The following is a 23,525-nucleotide window of genomic DNA, read 5'->3' as shown; positions in this document are numbered from 1 at the left end:
CACAAAGTTGATGCTTAAATCAGATATTACTAACTATCCCAAGGGTGATTTTGTAACTGTCTTAAGATATCGGTTCTTAATGCTTCTCTCTGCATCCGAAAACCCCAGGCCATAACCCCTCTCTCTCTCTAGCTCTCTCAAATCACTTTCTCTCTCTAGAAACCTTAGAGAGGGGAAAACCCTATTTCATCAACCCCTCTCTCTCTCTCTGTATCGGCGGTTAATTGTCTCCTTATAAAACTCTTCCTTCCTCAAACTAACCCTATTTATTTTTATTGCAAAACTCCTCTCTCTGTCTCCACACATCGTTCCTTGTGTTTTACAATTTTCCATTGGGATTTTCAGTTATTTGCAGCTGAGAGCTCAATATAAAGCTGTAATGGGTAGCAGAAAATTGATTCGTGACCTCTTTCTTTCAGAGCGCATGCTTTCCCTGCATCAAACTCAATCTTTACAGGTTTGTTCTTTTTCATATTCTTTACCCGTTTATTTTTTGTTTGTCTCAACAAATATTTTGACTGTTTTCTTATTTTTAAAATAATTTACAGGCAGCGTACTCTCGTTCTATTTGTGCCCCCGGGGTTTCAGCCTCTCGCCGATTCAGTGTTTTCAATGAGTTTTCAAAGCAATTCAAGGGACAAGCCAATAGGTGTGCTTCCGTGTGATCAAAATCTTATTTTTTTCTATGTTTTCTTGGGTTGGTTCTTTGTTTTGGTTAATTCTGTAATTTGAAGTGTACAAAGCCTCAATTTAAATGAATAAATGTAGGAAATGGAAAATTTTATTAGGATTATTTGATTTTCATGAGCTAGTGATTTACAGTGTTCCTGTTCCTTCACCTTTTACAATTTCTTTAGTTTGTTTTCGTTACATACTATTACAATTTTTTAGTTTGTTTTCATTACATACTATTACAATTTTTTTAGTTTGTTTTCATTACATACTATTACAATTTTTATTTATTTATTTCTTTATAATGAAATAGTTTTTGGGATTGGATCAATTCTGAGTAATTTATTGCATATTTCTGCCTCTTGTTGGAGCCTTATCTGGTTGAATTATAACATAAAATTCCAATTTGATAGATGTTAATTACATCGTAAATTTACTAGGCATTATCTTCAATCTGTTTTTTTTTGACTTTATGTTTCTTGTTATTTATTTATTTTAATGTTTTACAAGTTTTTTATTTTTTTATTTTTTTTATTTTTTTTTCTGGCTTAGGAGCTAAATGGAGAAAATGAGATGGGAAATATCTTTTTGATGGATGCTATCTTTTCGATGAATATGTATGTTCTAGAGCTATTTGCATCATAATTCTTTATTTTTCAATTCATCAAAATGTTATTTCATCACCACTATCATCATCAGAGCCTTTTCCCAACTATTTGGGGTCGGCTACACATGTCCTGGTCCACCATTCTGCTCTATCAAGAGCCATACCTTCAGTGAGGCCTTATGTCCCCATATCTTTTCTCAAAATATTATATTTGTGAACCATATTTTTAGTTTGTGAAGAGCTGAGTTGGTGAATGTTAGAGTGATTTGTCTTTTTATATATCAGATTGATTTTTTAGTAGCATCACAGAGCCAAAATCTATTGGAGATTTCTTTGATGGTTAGTATTGAGAGAAAGGAGAGTAGTAGTGCTTAAAATGGTCGAAATATTATATGCAAAAAAGGACACTTATCAGAAACAAAAGAGAATGGTTATAATATAAAGGGTGAGGTTTGCATAAGGTTTCAACCTTAAACATCAAAGTATCGCACACGTCCAAACTTTACCATAAGATGCAGTTTTGGTGTCGACAATTTTAGGATGGCCCAAGAATCTATTTTCATCTCTAATTATAAAATTTTAAACTCCAACAATAGTTAAAATCAAGCAGATCTATAAATGCATGAAAATCTTGAAATTGGACCTTCCAAATAAGGTGTTGCAAGATTTCTTTTTTTAGGAATTGAAATCTTTTTTTTTAATATCCATACATGTCGATGTCGAGATGATCAATAAGATGGTTTTCCAACATCAAAATAGACTTTTTCAATGGAGTTTTGGGGTGCATCTTAATTCTGCAATTTAAGGTGTCAACTTTATATAAGTTTTTTCCTATTATAAATGTTGATGATGGTAATAGTGTTATTATTATTATTACTTCTTCCTCAAAAAAAAAAATGTTAGTATCATTACTACTTCATGTGGAGCGCTCACTGTTCTAGTGAGTTAAACCATATTCAAATCTTTATATGCATTTGCTGTGTTTGCTAACATTAATGTGATGTTACATTGTTTTTACCCACTATGATTCCTATGTTTTGCTGGTTATGCATTTAACTTTTTCCTTTATGCATTTAACTTTTTCCTTTTGTGTGCTTTCCAAAATAAAGATATAAAAATTTACTATTCATCTTCTCATTGACTTGAAAAGTCCATCGTCTTCTCGCCTACTCTTAGTTTCTGTTTCATTTCATTCATGCCCAAAAAAAACTGAATCTTTACTCCATTTACTTGATTTTGGTGTTGTCAGTAATCCGGAATTCCAGAAAACGATCAAAGACTTGAAAGAGAAAGCAGGAGGTTTGAAAGAAGTTAAAGAAGAACTGAAAGTTAGGTAATTCGAAACAAGATATTTTTATTTTAGCCTTTTGTTTTCTTAGTGATAGGCTGAGACATACTGTGTATGTCAAGGCACGCAGACACTTCACTTGGAAGGCCTGATTTTGGGAGCGATGATACTATGGCGCATGCAGAACTAAGCAGACGACTGAGCAGCTTTACAAGCGTGTGGACGATGTTTGGACTGAGGCTGAAAGCCAAGCAAAAAAGGTTTGAAAATATTTTTCTTTTTTCTTTTTATTTTTTGCTTATTTGGATGAAGTCTCCTATATTACTTAACCTCCAATAGAAGAAATCTCCAATAGAAGAAATCCCCTTATATCACTGTTCTTTTTAAAGTATCTTCACTTGACTGAATTTTCTCTCGACACGTTTGTCTCGTTTAAGTCATAATGCATAATTCATTGTCTTGATCAAAATGTTAGAATACTGCTGGGATTAGGAAGATGTCAGGTAGTGCCTGGAATCCTGCATCAAATGTCATATTGGGGAACTAGCCCAGGAGTTTAGAATTGAGATGGGTGATGATGGGTGATACTTTGATGGATTTGTGACACATGTTCTTAGGGCAGCTTTCAGTAAGTATGGTACAGGATATGTGGGTAAAACTTCAGGACATGGCTCTGAAACTTGCCTTCGATGACAATTCCCCCCAAAAAGATGAAGATTTAGTGGATGTGAGGTATTAAAAATGATAACTGGGGGGAGTCAAGAAGGATTATGAGACACTAAGTAGCATCCTAGACTCCTTGGAAGCTGAAGCTTAGCGCTTGTTATTGGTCCTGGGGCTTTTGTATTTCCCTCTTATAGACCTCTAGTTAAGGATACACTTAATGCAACCCGATGGGTAATTAGGGTCTCCGTTTTCATGTTGAGATATGCAAATGTTTGGATGAGCCCGTGATATTATCATATCTAGAAGTCTAGGAAATCTAAAGTGTGAGTTCAACTCTGTTGGAATTTTTCCCTTCTCTGTGTGTTTGACTATCATCTCTTTCCTTGGAATGCCTTTGTTGTACTGTCGCTCTCGACAGTCTTATAGCAATTACAAGAAATTAGAAGAAAGCACGTGGGTACCCTTCATTTTTGTTACTGGGCCCAATGTGAATCTGTACACTTTCTCAAATTACCTAACATGTAGAAAGATTTTTTTAAATTCTTTGTTCGTTTCTTTGTTTTTAAATTACCCAATGTGAATCTGGAGCTTCTTGTTTGTTTCTCATGTAGAAAGATTTTTTTTTTTAAATTTTTTTTTTTTTTGTGAGAGAAAGTCATTAATATGATTGTTCCATTAACAACAAGGCAATAATATGGTTGTTATCCTACCTTACTGTGTGTATCTCCACTGCTGCCAGGTTTCTGCTAATTTGAAAGAGAAGATCTCAGCTGCTACAGAGGAGGTAAGTTTTATACATATTGCACGCATACACTTCTGTGCGTGATGCTTTATAGTTTACATTAACCTTCTATTGGGGTCTTTGATTTAAGTATTTTTCTGTGCAGGTCAAAGACTCTTTAGGGCTTGGAAAAGAACCACCATCAGGGTCATCAAGTACTGTAGGTAAAAAGAATGGAAGCCATGCTGCATCAGGAGAAGAAAAAGCTCAGTTTTCTGATGCTAGCACCAGTCAAGAAACACAAGAAGCATCTGAAACATTATTTAGCAGATTTCGGCAAACAGTCTGTTCTTCTACTCAGGCCACTGGGGCCTTTCAAAAATTAAAGGATGCTTCATTTGTGGAATTAGCTAAAAAGGGTTTCGAAATAATAAATGAGGAGTTGAATGGCAACCCAACTAAGAGGAAGCATATGCAACGTGCTGCTGCCACATCAGCAAATGGGCAAAGGAGCACGGCAACTGATATTGTTCTTGTACCCAAGAAGCAGTCACAATGGGAGGCATTTAAAGAAAAGGTGATTGTATGTTTATTTTCAAATAATTAAAAAGTGAAAGTCCACTATAAACCAATGGATTATGAAAAATTGTAGTCCACAGGGATCTTAAGTATCTAGGGGGATTGAACAGAATGAGGACGAGAAGGTGTGGAGTGTGAACCGCCATTTTGGCCGTATTCTGTTCTTAGGGTTTCCACTCTTTATCCATAGTCTTTTAACTATCCATCATTTTATCGGTTGTTATTACCCAAATGGACTTTGGTCTTCCACAGCATAGAATATCATTATGAATTCAGAGGAGCGTTGTCTTCAGTTTTGTTGAGATGGTCTTAGACTCTTATTCTGATTGATTTGTATCTTTTCCAGGTGCAAGCACATCCAATTTTCAAGCGTATTAATGGGATTAGTGAACCTGTTGTAACCAAGGGTCAGGAGGTGTGGACTTTTCTTTTATGAAATGTGCTTCTCATAAGGGCCATATTTCATCGATTATCAGTTCGTAGACATTTGTCTTGTTTTCTTGGATTTGACAGATAGCTGAAGACATGAGGGAGCGGTGGGAAACCAGTGATCATCCTGTTGTTCATAAGATTCAAGAGTAAGTTTGCATCTTGCTCATTTTGTGCTGTAACCTTGTAAACAATATTGTAATTTTTTATTAGTTACTTAAGTCATGATGAATTAGTTTCACTCATACTAGATAAATTAACCTCTTCTCGTTACAGTCTGAATGAAACTGTTTTTGGCGAAACGGCGGCAGCAACAGCTTACAGGGAAATACACCTTCGTGACCCGTAATATATCTTACCTGTTTGGGTTTTTGTTTCATATCTATTGAAAGTCACCTGATATAATTATAGTAGAAGTCTTTGAGTTACTGGCTCTTGGTGTCGATTTCTTGTATAGGTCATTTTCGTTGCCAGAGTTTCTTGCTGAAGTTCAGGAAATGATTTCTCCTACACTTAATGCCTATCTCAAGGTTTGTGGCTGTTGTCTCTCTTAAATGAAATATTTGTGTTTGTTGGTTGTAATGAATGGAAGGGCAATAATTTTCATGGTGATTATAATGCCTATTTATTGACATTTTGGTTTCATTGTACAGGGTGATGCAGAAGTACTGAAGAAAAATTGTTTTCCTGAAGTAATTGAACGGTGTTTAGCAGAGCGTAGAGCTTACGTAAGCCAGGGGATCTTTTTTGATAACAAGGTAGCCCACACAAACTCATATTCAGAACAAAATAATTAAGTTTGCATCAATAAGAAAGATTGAGGTTTGACATTTCCTAGTCCTAGTTTTTTGGATGCTATTATCGTTTCTTTTGTGTGGTTGAGAACCCTATGATGGCTATTGATATTAGAAGGGTTGGCTACTATGAATTGCCATTTATGACCTAATTTTAAAGAGAGACGTTGAAAGGATACATTGGATGATTGGAGTGAATATTTCTGTCTCATTTCTGTGCATTCAGATGAACTCAAGTGATTTTACTTGAGCTTGCCAGTTAGTGGTCATTTGTAAATGGTTTTATTTCAAGGACCTTGCAACTCGAGTAGTGGTTCCATCTTTGAATACTTGATCATGTGATTGGCTATTGGAACTCATTGGAGTTGCCTTGAAGATGGGAGTCATTCATTCTCCTTGGGATCTTGTTGCTATTTTTATTGTGATTACAAATTGGCTTGAGCTGTGGTTATTTGACTCTGCAATGTTGATTTATTTATTTATTTATTATTGGGCTGGTACTGTAATGTATGTTCCACCATGGTTTTAAGTAAGAGGCACATGAAATTTACTTTTTTCTCTTAGAAAGACTGTCATCTTTACACAACTCCCCTATTCCCTTAACTATGTTGTGCTTTGTCCCATATGGTGTTTTTTTATGCATCTTATATAGTTATTTGACTCTTGCATAATAGAATATTGCATACTGCAGTTGATATTACAGGCTCCACTGTAATGTATTCAAACAACCAAACATAGTTCATTATTTCAATTAGTACATTCTGTAGTTAGTTGGAGGCAGGAGCTTGGGATCCTTGCTTCTTAGGAGTTCCTTAGTTTGGGAGCGTGCATACAATAAATGGTGCACATTATACAAAGCGGCGGCCTTTTGAAATAAACTGGGGCTGCCTCTCCATGCACACCCCATGGATGATCAACTTCTACCAAAAACATGTAGAGCCAAATGCATGACCAACTATACCACCCAAATGTATGGCCAACTATACCCGATAACTGTACATGCACGCCCCATGTATGTCCATTATACATGTGAAAAACTTTGTTTATTTGAAGATTTTTTTAATTAAACTTAAAAAAGAAGAAGGGCATACATGCTCCTGCCTCAGCATATTAATTTTCGGGCCAATATATTTTTATTATTTAATATTTCGAGTGCCTTATTAATTTTTTACTCTCTTCTATTTGATATTGAGATCAGTATGTTTATTTATTTTTATTTTTTCTTATTACATTTCTACGTGCAACACATGTAAATTAGTGTTGTCAGGCTTGTCATAGCCTTAAATACTTTTAAATTTTAAGTTGTTTTCTTGGTTGAAGTGGTAGCCATTGATGAGGAGGTTTTTGGGCTGGTGAATTTGTTGGAGGATATCCCTTTTTCTCTGTTATGTTGTGTGATTGATTGAAGTATATTGTTAGACTTTTTTTTGTGAATGTTAGATGTTTTATGATGCTCCCTATTTGGAGGAAGGTGGAGAGCCATTCCCCTTCAAGGATGTGGCATTGGGATGGGTAGTCATGAGAGAGATCCTAGTGTGCGAACCTTCAAAGATGATTAAAGCAATGCTTTTATCATTCAAAGAAAGGGCATAAAGAAAAAATGTGTTTCTTTACTAATTAGAAACTTGGCGATCCAGTTCCTTGATCTTTATGTGATGTTGAGAGAGACAGAGGGATGTTTTTTCATTCATTTTAAGTTTGTGAGAGGGATTCCGGCTTTCTTCCTAACTCTGGAGCCCTTTTTTCCTCTTTAATGTTTCGGTCCTTCCTAGATGGGGCGGAGTCTATGTAGATGCGTCTTGGAGTGGCTATCTTTCTGGAACCGGGAAGTGGATCTTAGAGGTACCAAAGGGACAACAACATGCTTACACTCAGTGAGCGCTTCAGAGTGGAACATACTTCGGTGAGCAAATGGATTTCTATTGCAAATGTGAAGCTCCCCAAACTAAGTATCAAGAGGTGGAGGTTTAGATTCATCACCATCAATCATCATCCAAGCCTTATCCTAGTTATTTGGGGCGGCTTGGAAGTTTAAATCCTGAAGCTGTTTATCTTTTTTGCAAGGGGGAGGGATCGGTGAAGAGTCTGGCAGCTGGCCCAATCTGCTAATTCATGAATTTTAGCCCTCAATATACATGTTATTGGAGAAAGTTGAAGTTGGGTAAAGAAACCTTGTCCTATTGAATCAAATTTGTGATTGGACTTTGAAGTTTCTTCTCTCAAGGAATGTAGATAAAGCTTTTTTAGTAGATACATGCCTGGTCAACTAAATTATGTACTGTTGTGTGTGTAAGCTCTAAATCCTATGGGTTGATTTTTGGCAAATAAGGTACGAGAAATAAAGCATGAAACACATGCTACAAGAATACAAAGATTTACATGGTTCACACCAGAAGGGCTACATCCACGGGCACGGCAAACTGAAATCCACTATACCAATGAAAGTTACATCAAAGATTTTGGGACATAAAGTTACCTCTCTAACTCTCGACAAAACTCAGTCGAGCAAACCTTTTAAGACACTCCCGACCGACACCACATGTCGTTCTTCCTTATCTTTACTTCTGGCAACCTTTATCGACAACACCGGATAGAGACATGAGAGCAACAAGAAACTGACTTTTTCTATAACTAAAAGGGGAAATCACCCAAAATCTCCATGGAAACCACTTCTCTACAAGAAACTAGCCTCTCAATCTTCAGGAGTCTACAGGAAACACCATCACAATGTTTTCTTCATAGGAAATTCTGTTCCCTCTAAGGGAGACCTTGCATCTCATGCACATGCGGCCGGCCCTACCCTCCTCTCTCTCTAGAGGAAGCCACCTTTCCCATATGATGACCCAATAGGATATATCTTCTTTTCTCTTTCATCTCATATATATAAGGTTAGGAATCTACACTAAAAGGAAACTTCTTATAGATGTTATATATATCTCAAAAATCAAGAGATATATCCAAGAGTTCTGATCCTTTTGGATTTCTATTTCCTTTAGGAAACTTATCAACACCAATCTCAATTCTACATAATACGGGATTTCCTTATGTGGGTGATTTTGGATAGTCGTCATATCTAACAATCTCGACCTTGGTATCAAAATCACCTACTGACTATGCCAACATCCATTAGACAACTTCATAAATTCTTCATCTTTAGCCACATAAATTTCTTCATTGTTCTTGTTGAAAAATCGTGTTTGCCATCAAATTTCTCCACTTTGAACCTTGCATTCAAACCTTTACCATCGTAGCAGTAGCCCCAAAACTAGGCTCTGATACCACTTGTTGTGCACGGAAGCTCTAAATCCAATGGTTTGATTTTTGGCACATAAAGTATGAAAAAAAAGAACTGACAAAAATAAACAAGAAGCAAGAAAAATAAAGCAAAAAATAAATAGCAGAAAAAAAAACACCAGGATTTACGTGGTTCGTCATAGATGTGACTACATCTATGGGCGAAGACGATCGATGTTTTTTACTAAATCAAAGAAAGAAAATTACTAAGTACTTACTGGAGAGAATCAGATACACTAAACTTCTCCCACCAAGCTTTCTTCTCTCTACAATTTTCTCTTTTTAGAAAACCCCCAAAAGTTTCCCTCTAACTTTTTGAATCTTTTCCTCTCTCTCTCTCTAAAATAACCCTTAAAAACAAACCCCATATGGGAAGTACGTTGAGCCAATCTCGAAACACTAACTTTATGGAAACTTAACTTTGCCTTTATCTAGAGACCCATATGTCTATCTTTATCTATATGGACTTACCCATAAAATTAGACCTTAAATAATAGGCACTACCAAATAATTAGGAAACCTAAAAGATAAGGAAACTAATCCCATAAAATAGAGATTCAATGCAAACCATTATCCACAAATTGGTATCAGAGCTTTATGTAGACCTTGTTGCACTAGCAAATCTCGAATATTGATTTTCCAAATTCCAAAGTTATTTTTGCCAGAAGTTCAAGCTATGCTTGAACTTGACTAATGTGTTGCCAAGGTGAGCGCCTGTGGGGGCACGTGTGGAGAAGACGGTTGATGAGAATCTCTTTTATAATTCAAGTCAAGGTGGAGATTTGTTGATATAATGGTTTGCCTTGAATCCCTATGTTATGGGATTAGTTTCCTTATATTTTAGGTTTCCTATTTATTTGGTTGTGCCTATAATTTAGGATCTAATTTTATGGGTAAGTCCGTATAGATTAGGATAGACATATGGTTCTATAGATAAAGGCAAAGTTAAGTTTCCATGAAGTCAGTGTTTTGAGATTGGCTCCAAGTACTTCCCATATGGGAAAAAGATCCAAAAATTTAGAGGGAAACTTTTGGGAGTAGTCTAGAGAGAGAGAATTGTAGAGAAAAGAAAACTTGGTGGGAGATTGAGTTCTGTGTCTCTGGTTCTCTCAAGTAAGCGCCTTGTAATTTTCTTTATTTGATTTAGTGAAATACATCTATCGTATTGCCCGTGGATGTAGTCACATTGTGAAGAACCACGTAAATCGTGGTGTTCTTTTTTTGTTATTTATTTCCTATTTTATTTTTCTTGCTTGTTGCTTGTTTTTTGTCGGTTCTTCTTTTTTTGTGTTTTATTTGCCAAAAATCAACCCATTGGATTTAGAGCTTCTGCACACAACATGTATCTCCACATTCTGTTTCTTTCTCTTAGAAAATGTGTTGCCCCCCTTATTGGACAGTGGACTAGCAATTCTGTTATGGTCCCAAGAATTGGGAAAAGCTTCTAACCAGTTGCCTTAGAGTATCCCTAAGGACTGTGGTCCGTTGTGGTATACGAAGGTATTTCTTTCGCTCCTCGTCCAAATCTATGTATCATGTGTTGTCATTTGTCATAAATATATTATGCAGTCGCCTGATTTTCTTATTTGTAAGAAGAACTCTTTACTTAATAGATATCATGACTCTTTCACGGTGTTAGTTTACTTGATTGCAAGCATGTTGCTGCAAACAATGTTCAACACTTGGTGTGAATATATTTTTGCGTGTGCCAATTACGTTTTGACATGGCTGGTGCCTGAAATGAATGAATTTGGCATTGCATAGGCCTAATGGTCAGGCTATGGATTTTAGATTCAAGGCCATTTCAATGAGTCGTGCATTTCTACGGTACAAGGTTTTGCAGTTACTCTACTGGATGTCAGATGATTTGAAATTTTGGCACCCACCTGTAAAAGAGCATTTGTTTATTTTAAAGATAGAAACTATCCATGAAAGATTGTAGTAGTATCTTTACAAATCGTAAATGTTCCTAGTATAAAGAAGCCAGAAGATACATGGCATTTTTCTCATCATTTTCAGTAGTTCCTTGTTCAGTCTAAATGCACATCGTACACATCTTTGTAATTCTGCAGCAGGTGGATCGTTATTTTTTATTCTTACAGCCTCAGGGAGGCGATTTCTTCTATGTGGATCTGTTTTAAGTTTTTGTACCAATTCCATGTGTCCATGTGTGTTCAGGTTTTGCAATGACTCAAGCCTTGTTTGCTCCATGGAGAGAAACATAGCTTTATCAGTTGTTTTTATCATTGTTAATTCAGTACTCTTGTGATTAATCGCATCCAATAATTCCTCCCCCCCCCCCTGCAGGGTGCTCCCCAAAGCACCCAAACCAAAGACCCTTGCCTTCTTTTTTCTTTTCTGCTGCTTCTCTTTCCCAAAATCCAAGTTTGACAATCTGGTGTTTGATAATAGGGTAAGAATGTTTTGGTCCTGAGCTAGTGCTCTTGCCTTGGCTAAAAGCTTTGATTTCTTAAGTATTTGTTATTTATTTAATGTCTATCCTTGTTGGTTTTTTGTTGTGATAAATCTATATATTTGTACCTCTTATTGCAGATTTTGCATATATCTGATGCAGAAGTTGTAGAACAAAAATTGATGGGAAGCACTCCTGTAATCATCATTATGGTTGGTTAATTAATATTTTCTGGTTCATTGTTCTTTGATCCTTACTTGTTTCATTGTTGAAGAAAGTTATGATTATACATGCAAGAGCTTCTTCTGAGGCATGCATTCTGCATTTTACAGTTTCGAACACAGCAAGTCTACTGTGTCCGTGATAGCTATGGTGCCATCACTGATGGTGGCAGGGTAAGAATCAGATTCTATAATGCTTTGCTCATTTCCTACATTCTTATGATGGTAACACTAGAAGAACCTTTTTTTTTCACAGTTCAACTACTAATTCTCTTTAGTTAGGGTAATATTTCCATATTTAGTGTCTGTATGCTTCATCCTTCTAGGATTGAGTCCCTATCCCACATCAATCCAATAGTAGGGACAATTGATTTCCATTTTAGAATATCTCTCCCTCTCTCTCTCTCCCTCTCCCTCTCGTACTATATACAGGTCCCTTTTTTATTTGATAGATAATTTATGGTTCCTCTCTCTCATAACATATGAGCCCCCCCCTCTCTCTCTCTCATATATGATATGTGGGTCCTCTCTCCCTTTCTCACTCATGATATTTGGGTCCTCTCTCTCGCCATCATTGTTTACTGACTGAATTTTTACAGGACACAATTCATGCTGTAATCTACGTGTGGGCAATGCAGCTGATGGACGCCGAAGAGCTTGGTGAGGATGTGTTTTACCCAATGTGGAGGTTAAGAGAGATGCAGCAAATGGGCATTCAGGCTCTCATCTAGATTTTCTCATGTAACATATCTTTACAGCTTTTTTTCTTTTGGGTAATTGTTACAGCTTTTTTTTCCCCACTGGGTGATATAATCTTCATTTTTTTTCTGAGGAGTAGGATGATACATGCCAAGTTTGTTAAAGATAATTATTTGGGGAATTTTCATTTATTCAAATGCAATATTTATAGGTCATGGTGTAGCATTCTCATGAATCTGATCTCTATTTGTATGTATATTGGTTCTTATCTGATGCCTTGCGCTTTTCCTTGAGAATATGTGATGCCTCATTTAGTGCCCGTTAGTGGACTTGTGCCCAAAACTTGGTGATATCTGGCTAAATCCTCCTCTTCAGCGCCTAAAATGGACTCCCTTTGGAGCACATTGAATACAAAAAAAATGCTACTCAGGAGTGAGTTTTTTATTTGAAAGTTCTTGATCCACTTTAGAACGACCTGATCTGTAATTTAAAATGAAAGTGTTTGGATTGTAAGTTCCTAAATACTTCGGGGCTGTTTGGATCCTTAGAAAATATTATCAGGGAATATTTTTCTTGGATGATCGTTCAATTTTGTTGTTTTGAATCTAAAATCAAGGGTGGAAAATTTCTTTTTGCCTATAAGAGATATATCAATGGGTTCAGCTGGTTTTTCTTCACAGTAGTTTCATAGCATGACGTAAAAAAAACAATTTATTTTTTTAAATGAAAAAGTTAAATTATAGCATGTAGTAAGAAAAACAGTTTATTTTTAAGAAAAGATCTCTTTCTCTTATTTTTAACTTTTTCAAGAATTGAAAATATTACAAAAGATTTTTATCTTTTCTATTTTACAACTCTGGACATTTTTTTTCATAAATATTTAATTCAAACAAATATTAAAATAACACCCTATTCAAATTCCATCACTCTTTTTTTAAAGCTCCTGTCTCTCTCTCTTTGTTTCTATGTAGTTTACCAGTCAAGGGGTTTAGTTTTAGTTCGAGCACAATCAAAAGGTTTAGTTTGAGCTCGAACACGAGCACACTTTCTTATGTATGAGAGAGATGGAGTTCAAGAGAGAGATAAAGTTTGGGTTTTAGAGAAAGATGGTGTTTGAGTTTAGGGGGAAAGAATGATGTGAGAGAGAGACGTTGATGTGAGAGATGGAGTTTGGATTTTAGAGAAGAGAGTTTTGAGAGAGAGATGATGGGAAAGAGAGATGGAGGTTTAGAGAAAGAGAGAGTTATTTCATAAGTTGTTAAAGTCAATAATACATAGTCAAAAGGGTTTAAAGGATTGGAAAACAGAAAAGATGGAGTTTTTTTGCTTATAAGTAATATTTTTAATTTTTAAGTTTGATGAGCTATAGAAGTTAAAAATAGGGGATAATAGGATATTTTTTTTTATTTTTTTAAATGAAAAAGTTAAAGCCAGTTAATTTTTTTTTTTTTTATCAAATTGGAAAGAATAGTCCATGGAGTAGCCATTTTCGAAGTAATTGATATCAAATGTTAGGATGGATATGATAGGCTACTAAGAAAAAATTTAGTAACCAAAATGAATTTTAATCTATACAATTTAACAATACATTTAGTTATAGAAAGGCTACTAATAGAAAATTCAACAACCAAAATGAATTTTAATCTGTACAATATAACAATACACTTCTAGTCCTTATGTAAACTGCATCCTTCCAAGGCCTTATATAAACTGCATCCTTTCAATATGTTCTCTAATTTCAATATATTGTTTAATGCCATAGAAAAACGTCAAATTATTCAGTGTTGGACTGTTCGAGTAATTCGGGCTCGTTAGGATCTCCCAGGATGGTGTCCAACTTGGGGATCTTAAAAATAATTAAAAAAATATTATAAATTTTTTTAAAATATGAAATCTATTTGTAATACATTTTTTAATGTGTTTTATCATTTAGGAAAATATTCGAAAGGATTTTGGCCATGAATAACTATTTTTATATATTCTATTTTTAGATTTTTTCAAAAAGATCCCTAGTCACAAATTGATTTTTTTGAATTCTGTTTACCTCTTTCTTGATCTTAGGTAGATGTGTTTTGTTTAATTTTACTTTAAACATGTGCTTCCTATTTTTATTTTTTTATATATATATTTTAAAATTTTAAAAATTTTGAGCTTGAACAATACTCGACGCAACTTGGGCCGAGTTACTCGGACTCAGGCCGAGCACTTGGCTCGGGCCCGGGTTTAGTAGTCGCCCCAAGTCTTCCATCAAACACTGAAAATTTAGTTACCTCCAAGAACTAATAATTTGATGATTGAGGGTGTGGCTTGTATATGGCGTCAACTTCTTAAAGAATCAAGGTAAGGCGTTTCGCCAGGCCCTATTGGAAAATGCACTGCTCATGCAGAAAACCCCTGCAGTGGCCTGAAAAATCCATTTCAACCTCATTTATGAATTAATTGGAAAGTTTCCTGACGGATTTTAAAGACTCGAAATCCTTAGTTCCCTGGATGAGATGATTAATTAATTAGAGATTGAATGGAAATCCTTATTTTTGGAGATGAGACGATCACTTGGAAAGTTTCCTGATGAATTTTAAGGACTCGAAATCCTAACGTCGGAGAATGAGATGATTAATTAGAGAGTTTTTTAGCGGATTATTGAAGTGTTTGTAAATGAAATTAAAGCTTCATATAATTTTCTTTAAACAAAAAATTCATGGACCAATTATGATGATTATGGCTGTCCAAGTGCACCTCAGATTAAAATTCACGCCTTATCGAGATTTTTTTCTCTAAGAAATTCATGGACCAATGGTGCTGATTGTTAGAGGTTCTATATTAATGTCCTTAATTTAGAAAAGCAACATTTTATTCCAACCAGCGTAAATATTAGTTAACAGTTAATACCTTATTATTGTTTATGCGTGTGAGACCTTATTATTTGAGAGAGAGAGAGAGCGCTCACACAAAACACATAGCCACAAGGAGGAAGACCTCTGTTTATTCAAGTCCAAAAAGAACTCATCTCCATCTTCTCTCTTATTCTCTTATGCCTATACACAGCTTCTTATTAAAAAGTAGACTAAAACCTTAACTACCCCTTCACATGTAGTCTATCTCCATGTACAAAAACTCACTCATGGTCTAGAAGAGGTGGATCTTGGTGGCAAAAGCATGTACTGATCCTTTCTGTTGAGTTTGATATCTCGGGCCTCCTGTGTAGTGATCTTATAAGCATTCTTCAAGACTTCAATGGGAATTCCCTTGATGGCTGAGGCATGGCCAAGAATTGGACTCTTCATGGGGAGGTCTGAGGTCTTGATAGCCACCCACTCCAGGCCCTCGTTGCCTGCCTTGCTCATTGCCGTGAAGTATTGTGGGATCACAAAGACGTCACCCTCGTGAACCCGGTCATCCATGACCTTTCGGCCATTGGTGCCGATCACCTGAATGTTGCCCTCGCCGCGGGTGATGAGGACGATGGTGTGCGCGTTTATTGTCCAGTGGGGGGCATAGAGGGCATTCTGCAAGAGGAGGGAGGCGAGTGGTTAGATACAGAGCGAGGAGCAATAGTAGTAAATAGGAGAGAGAGTGTAGTGTGGGGGTGATAAGATTAATAGCAGAGAGATGGAGAGTAATTGTTGGAAAGAACGATAATGGTGGTGGTGATAGGAGTTATAGCCCCACTTATTAGGATCAAACGAAAGCGGTCAAAAGTATAGAAAATATTTTAAAAACATGAAATATATAAGTTTATTTATTGATTGATCTAGCTGCTAAAAGTTGTTGGATATTATGCAGTGCAGATTTCAAGAAGATATAAAAAAAATAACAATAACATTTTGATAATATAAAATATAATTAAAAAAAAAAGAATATCATTTTGACAATATAAAATATAATTTATTTTGTTTAGCTGGTGTAATCACTCAAAACCAGCCAGTCAAATAGTTATCAATTTTCAATTAAACTAGATTTCTGCTTTAAATCAAAACAGTCGAGATATTGTTCGACAATTTAACTGGGTGGTCCGGTCCACACTTGATAACTATAACTATAGTTAAGGCGAGGGTTTACGGTGCCGTGGGCATGTAGCACTGAAGTGCGGGGAAGAGAGAGAGAGGGAGAGAGGAACCAATAATAACAGTAATCAGAGTAGTGAGAGGCAATGGGCACTAGAAGTAATAGCAGTAGTAGTTGTTGTTAGAGAGAGATCAAAATTTGGCTGAATTACATGAACTCGGCCAAGTTACTCGGACTCGGCCGAATAACTTTTCTCGGCCAGTATCGGAGTACCTTGGCCGAATCGATTTTTTGAACACTCGAGCAAAACATCCCTACCCTACCAATTGAAGGTATGGAGAGAGCGAGGATTCATACCGGGTGAAGGTGGCCCTTCTCAATGCTCATGTCCAGTATGCTCAAGATTGGAAGCGTCTGCCTATTCACAATTTGAATGTGACCAGCTTGGCGAGAGTAGATGTCAGCCCTACGTGGGTTATCAATGTTTTGCCTGATCCTAGCATTGCATTCTCTCTCTTCGTAACCGTTGCTCCTCTCACTGTACCTTTCTCTCTCTTCCTCCTCCTCATCGGGTCTGATAACTCCCAGCGATTCTTTCTCCACGCGCACAATCCAACCCCTCTCATCTGGCTTCTGCAAACTTCGAATCAACTCGATTGGCACCGCAAATGCCTCAGCGAGTTGCTCCGCGTTGAGTTCGTTGATAACGTTTACAGAGTTTTGTCTCTCTTGCTCTTGCTCTTGCTCTTGCTCTTGCTGGCCCTCTTCCTGACCCCTCCTTGGTTGCCCACCAGCTAAGTAGAACGACTGAAAATATACAACAGCAGTGTATTATCAAGCAAGAGTAATTTACATACGGACACGAAGAAAAAACAGAAAAAAAAAAAAAAATTCTGAAATGGGGCAATAGTAGAAATTACGTATTTTTTTTATTTTTTTCAAAATTGGCCGAGTATACCGCTCTTATTTTGTTTTTCGTTCGTAGGATATGCCAAGTCTACAAGGCAGTCCAAAGTTGGAGTCCTCGGCCCCTTATTTTTTTTTAAAAAAAAATGAGCTAAGGCGGTACGAAGATGCCAACTTTAAACCGCTTTTAAATAAATTAAAAAGGTAAAAATAAATAAAATAAAAAAAATAAATAAATAAACAAATTGCGGCTAACATCGGACTAACTGGGTACTACCCAAAATATTAAGGCGCAACCCTACTATCAAGATACTAAAAAAATATAAAAAACCATAAAATACAGTCCGAAAATGATATCCTCGGACAATTTTGAAAAAAAATAAAAAACCTGGAGTTGATCGACCTTCCGGTCTAATTTTAATCCAAAATTGACTCATTTCATTTTATATTTTAGTATATTTTATGTGTCGGTACGTAATTCACTGGAACATCAAAGGTATGATCATGACAGAAAGAGAGAGAGAGAGGGAGTGGTTGGGTGTGAATCATAGCCTCGCACTCCAGTCTATATATATATAGAGAGAGGGAGAGCGGGAATGCTACCTTACCAGTCTAATCTAGAGAGAGAGAGAGAGAGAGAAAGTGCAAACCTTCAAACTTTGCTCAATCTGATTGGCGTCATTGGTGACATCAGTGATAGAGAAGGCAATGAGGTCTTCAGAACCATCGTTGTAGCACCAATGAGCAGCACCTGCGGGTATAGCAATCGCGTCTCCCTGTTTGATGGTCTGAACCTTTTGGTGCCGGTCTTTGATGCCCTGCTGCTGTTGCCCCTCTCCTCCAACTCTGGTTCTAATATATCCCTGTGACTGGAAGCTCTCTGTACAACCCGGGAATACAATGCTTATGATGCCTCGCCCTGCCATCAATTCAAGGTGCATTTCCTTTAGCTAACATGTATAATAGATAGATAGAGAGAGAGAGAGAGAAGGAGTTAATATTATAGGAAAGATGGTAAGAGAAAAGAGAGATTACAAGAAGATGAAATCTTTTCGAGAGAGAATGACGAAAAATTGGAAAAAATCAGCTATTTTCGATGAACAAGGGGATGAAACACCTTTTTGGATATACACTAGGCGTGGAGCTGGTTCGAAGTTGGGTAGAGAGAGAGAGTTGGGGTGAATAGTGTTGCGAATAGCAGCGACACCAGCACACAGAAACTGGTCCTCGTACTCATCCCAAATCTCAGTGTGTCCTCCCTCACTCTGTATGCGTCGAGCCGGTCGACTCGTCGGAATGCGATCGATTCGACATTGTCGAGCCTCTCTCAGACTCTCCTGGGATCGAGTCTCTGTAGAGAGAGAAAATGCAGAGACGAAGAGAGAGAAGAGCACAAAAGAAACTAGAGATTTCGTGAAAGCCATGGTTTCAGATATAAAACACTTAGGATGAGGTGATTAGACGTGGGGGCTCATAAATGCTTATATAGGGTGGTGGTGGTGGTGAGAGGAATGGGAATCTTTGGTGGCGCGAGGTTGCATACACGTGTGGTGCATGGCAGGGATGGGTTCCACCTTGCATTGCATGTGTATAGTCGTGTTGATGGGGCTGCTTTACGTGGTGGAAGAGAATCGGAGGTGCACCAAGTTTTTGTTTTTTCCCTCTTGATTTTTCAAAGTGGGTTGAGTTCTTGATTGTTTGGACTGTTCTATATCTCAAATTTCATATTCTTAGTTTATTTTCATTAAAAATGTTTATAATTCTTTATTTCTTCCTTTCAATTTTATTTCTCTTTCTTTTTTTTTTTGTGGGGAATGTTTCTTTTTTTTTTCTTTTTTTTTTTTTTTTAAAGGGAATAGCTTTCATGGTCCTGTGGACCAGTTTGTACCCTTGTTTGCTCCACAGGACCATGAAAGCTATTCCCTTTATTTATTTATTATTATAAAGAGAAAACGAGGCTAGACTAGGCGATATGACATTTGGCGCATGCCCAACCCAACCCAAATATTGGGGCTAGATTATAGATTTTAAATTTATTAACATTCCCTAGGTTGGTCATTGCTGGCCCCCACAACCCATTGCTAACCTTACATTTATAAACCAGTTTGAATGGCAAGGCAATATTTTCTAACCCTCAAAATAACAATAACATGTTTAATAAAAAGGTGCGGTTTGCATATGGTTGAAACCTTAAACAATCAAACAAAAAAGGTGCAACTCTAAACTACCGTACGATATAATTTTGGTGTCAAATTTTTTTTAGATAACCTGAAAATCTATTTTCATATCTCATTGTCAAATTTTGAACTAAAAAAATAGTTAAGATAAAGCAGGTCCATAAGCAATTAAAAATCTTGAAAATGGACGGCTCAAATAATGCGTTACAAGAAACATTACTTTTAGAACTTGAAATCTAATTTTTTCCATGTCTATGTCTCAAAATCGAGATGATCAATTTGAAGGCTTTTCAATATCTAAACAACGTTTTTTGAAGGAGTTCAGAAATATGTCTTACCTCTTACTGACACCTTATATAAACTTTTAGAAAAATATCTCCATACCTCCTATTTTTGGATATCATATCTCTATAGAACCAAGTTTTCAAAACATATTTTGAAGCATGAAAATCCTAGGTTTTTATATCTTTTAACTTTCTAATCTAACTTTATCCACTTTAATTCTATTTTTTTAACCCAAACAAATTATAGAAAAACAACTATTTTTAAACACATCATTTCTTTATCTTCACACCTCAATCTCCCAAACTTCTCTCTTTCTCTCTCTCCTCCTTTCTCTAATCCTACTTTTATTTCTCTCTTTCTCTCTCTCCTCCTTTCTCTAATCCTACTTTTATTAAAAAGCTTCAAGTGAAGCTGCTAAACCCCCATAACCCAAACCTATGGCGGCGTCTATTATCACAATACGTCACCTCCTTTCTCTAATCCTACTTTTATTGAAAAGCTTCAAGTGAAGCTGCTAAACCCCCCTAACCCAAACCTATGGGGGCGTCTATTATCACAATACGTCACCTTGTAACTTGTTCATGCAAAAATTCAAATATAAAACAAATTAAATTTTGGATACATATAAATTATAAAAGTATTTCTTAAATTAACCGGGTTGGTTCCACATTTCAAACCAGTATTTTAATTAAAGAAAAGTTTCTATAAGCGGCAACTTGGTAGAAATATAGTTGCAGTATTTGTCATCGTCCAATTTTGTTGGATAGTATATATTTGACGCTATCCTACGGATATGTTAGGGTTTAGCATCATACAGATGTGTTAGAATTTAACACTTTCTCAAAAAACCGTATAAAAATTCTGCATCATTTGATTAAATCAAATGGATATGATAAAATACCTCAACTCTACTACATTGCAACCTTCAAAGTTTTTTTTAGAGAAGTATGAAACTGCACCCTTTAATAATCGAATTCAATCCGTCAAGGGGACTTTTATCCCATTGTTGCCCATGTTTGGAGCTGATGCATGGCCTTTTGCTCATTATTCATACATGGTGAATCCAGCAAAAACAACCTATTTACATTTGGAACACCAAAACACTAGTGTGATTATATTGTCTGGGACAATATGATCACGTAAGTGTTGGAAAAGGCTTGAAGCTTCATATAACTCCAGGTTTTTTTTGAAGGTGTTCATCATTCGATCATGTGCTTAGAACTTCACTTCTGTAAACTATGGGATCGAATTCTATATTTGATACCATGGCTAAAACACCTTGTGGAATCTATTTCAAAACTCTCAAATCATCTTTATACTACTCCCAAAATTAATAAAAAAATATAATCAAATGTATGGTTGCCATATATAAAAATCCAATTCAGAAATAGAATCTGAACAATCCTTTTTGATGGACGATCCTTAACATCCTATTATTCATTTTCTTTTATTAAGTCTTTTTTTTAACACTTATTTTTCTTTTATTAAGATGCCGCATGAATCTTCCCCACTGATTTCAAAATAAAATGCCGCAAGATTCCTTTCTGCTGTACTTTATACTCCTATGGTATTTGGGTGGATCATCTATTATTTATTTATTTAATTTAACAAAAGGAAAAGTATTCAACAAGTTTACTATAAGAAGTTAACTGACACTACAGCCATCTGTTGTGAATTAGATGGCTAGATTGTCCATTGATATAAAAGTCTGAGAAAACTTGTACATGGAGTTTGTGAACCCCAGACTATTCAATTAACATTTGATGGCTTGGGATGTTTGTTACCTTTTTATTTTTATTGTACAAAAGGTATACAAGAATTTCCAAGTAGATTTTCTTTTTTAAATTACCACAAGGATTTTATGAGTTAGTCAGCTGTCAGAGCTTCCAGATCCTTCGATTCTTTGATGACTACAACAATATGCTCATACTTATAATCAAGTGACCATTATATTTTTAATCAGCTGAACATATTCAATTTCTTCCAATTTCTTCTCAATTAATTTTCTACATCCAAGACTCTTGAGAAGTATTTTAAGAGTGTCCAAGATTTATTTATGTGCAATGCTTCATACTCGGTCCTAAGAATTTAAAGGTGAACATTCTTCACTTTGCTCCATTAGAGGAATTTTGAAGACTCTCCTCCACTCGATTGGAATTTACTGTGGAAGTAGCTTTTCAAGAAGTGGTTCATCTATGCATTTGTGTAAAAGAAAGAAGAAAAAAAGTATACAAAGAGACTATTTACTTTTGTTACAATCACTCTTGTCCATCAAATTTCAAATAGGGTGGTTGTAACTTGTAAGAGTGTCACTGGCTGGCCTCAATGTTTGAAAAAATTATCGAACTTCTTGACACACAAGCCATCCAATTTGACATATAATGACTAGAAATAACTTTGACCTTCTTACACCAAAGATATATGGTCTTATAGTATACAATCCCAATAAAAAAAGCTTTCATGGCTCTTTTAGCAATCTCTTTTTATTTTGACTCAGTGAAATCTTCCAAAGGGTATTCATATCCCTTTTCAACAACATCCTAATTGTCTTATGAAGCCAACAATATTTTCATTTGAGTACACCATTTTTTATAGTCATTTTAGTGAGAAAAAGATTTTTTTTGTTTGTTTGTTTGTTGAATTACCTGAATAATAATTTTTCTCATGAGCCTTGCTCTAATCCTACTTGTTGGAAGGAGCATGGAGTACTTTCTAAATTAAAGATTTTATTCAAGGTGCCAGCATAGGAGGCTACTTCTCATTCCTAAATATCTCACAATCAAAGGACATGTATATGTAGGTCATACAGAGAGGCTTTCTAGATTATCTCTTGCCATTATAGGGACCTTATCTCTTCCTTATGACAAAGTCAAAATGCTTGGAGCAATTTACATAGAACACTCTAGATAAACGTACCAAATTCAATTTCACATGTAGGACTCCACAGTCTCTCTCTTAGAGGCCTTCCCATGGTACTCTATAGACTATTCCACTATAAATATGAGCTTTTTTTAATTTTTTGGTAAATCAGCTGGGATTACAGGCCCCAACGCATTTTAGAAAGAGTCAATTTTTTGAAGTATTAGTGAGAATGGAGGTCGTGACCTTTTTAAACTAAGGCTCAAGTGGTGCTACCACCACGACCTCGTTCTGACTATAAATTTTAACTTCGTATTACATTCTTTCCAAATTACCCATCACAAAAATTAAAAATGTCCCTCCATGATTTTTAAATACCCATATCGGAAATGCTTCTTGTGCAGAACATTTGAAAGAGGAAGAAGCTATAAACCTCCAGAGTAAGGCCCAAAATTTTACTCCTAACACACAAAATGGAACCAAAAGAAATAATCACAAGGGTGATTTTGATTATGTTAACCCCTAAAAAAAATAGTTTGGAGCTCCTGATCTCATAAGGGTGGCAATAGGGGTGGCAATGGGTTAAGCATGTGCTGGCCTTAACAAAGCCGGGCCAAACCTGGTTGCCCGGGACCCAAGGCAGGCCCCCAGGCCACAAACTGTGGCCCTGGCCCTGGCCCTACCTTTTTAGGGTCGGCACGGGCGAAGTCATCGGGCCCAGCCCTATCTCAATAGGGTTGCGAGCACCAATCTATGTGAATAATTTCATCTTTCCACATGAGAGAGAGGTAAAAGAAATAGCTATGCATTGGGGTGGACCAGAGAGGGATCAATAAAAAATAGTTGTACATTGGGAAGGATTTATTTAGGGGAAAATTATAGATGTCCCTAAAATCAATTTTGTAGAAAT

General features: G+C 36.1%; 2 protein-coding genes and 1 long non-coding RNA gene across 5 annotated transcripts; 2 read left to right on the top strand and 1 right to left on the bottom strand.

Moving 5' to 3' along the window:
* Positions 1-106: 106 nt before the first annotated feature.
* Positions 107-12,598, top strand: TIM44-2 (translocase inner membrane subunit 44-2). 3 transcript variants are annotated; one of them, XM_006857219.4, is made up of 14 exons: positions 107-457; positions 549-649; positions 2,529-2,612; positions 2,752-2,827; positions 3,973-4,017; positions 4,121-4,531; positions 4,880-4,948; positions 5,047-5,111; positions 5,239-5,307; positions 5,420-5,492; positions 5,616-5,720; positions 11,604-11,675; positions 11,796-11,858; positions 12,284-12,598. In XM_006857219.4, exons 1-14 carry the CDS (start codon positions 380-382, stop codon positions 12,413-12,415), a joined length of 1,443 nt encoding a protein of 480 aa, XP_006857281.1. In that variant the 5' UTR covers positions 107-379; the 3' UTR covers positions 12,416-12,598. The 3 variants fall into 3 exon arrangements, with proteins under 3 accessions (XP_006857281.1, XP_088728245.1, XP_088728244.1); XM_088872119.1 differs by having other exon boundaries at positions 2,698-2,827; XM_088872118.1 differs by having other exon boundaries at positions 2,690-2,827.
* Positions 7,571-7,965, top strand: LOC148781176 (uncharacterized). Its single transcript, XR_016059355.1, has 2 exons — positions 7,571-7,659; positions 7,821-7,965. It is a non-coding gene; the product is annotated as an uncharacterized LOC148781176 (long non-coding RNA).
* A 2,742-nt stretch (positions 12,599-15,340) lies between the features above and the next one.
* LOC18447114 (11S globulin seed storage protein 2) lies at positions 15,341-18,749 on the bottom strand. The gene is made up of 4 exons (XM_006857218.2): positions 18,412-18,749; positions 17,945-18,213; positions 16,746-17,195; positions 15,341-15,889 (listed from the first exon to the last, which is right to left on the bottom strand). Exons 1-4 carry the CDS (start codon positions 18,716-18,718, stop codon positions 15,503-15,505), a joined length of 1,413 nt encoding a protein of 470 aa, XP_006857280.1. The 5' UTR covers positions 18,719-18,749; the 3' UTR covers positions 15,341-15,502.
* Between the last annotated feature and the right edge of the window lie 4,776 nt (positions 18,750-23,525).

Source organism: Amborella trichopoda, chromosome 7 (genome assembly GCF_054954075.1).
Source record: "Amborella trichopoda isolate Santa Cruz 75 chromosome 7, AtrichopodaSantaCruz75HAP2 v2.0, whole genome shotgun sequence".
NCBI lineage: Eukaryota > Viridiplantae > Streptophyta > Magnoliopsida > Amborellales > Amborellaceae > Amborella > Amborella trichopoda.
This window is presented reverse-complemented; position numbering and strand designations above follow the sequence as displayed.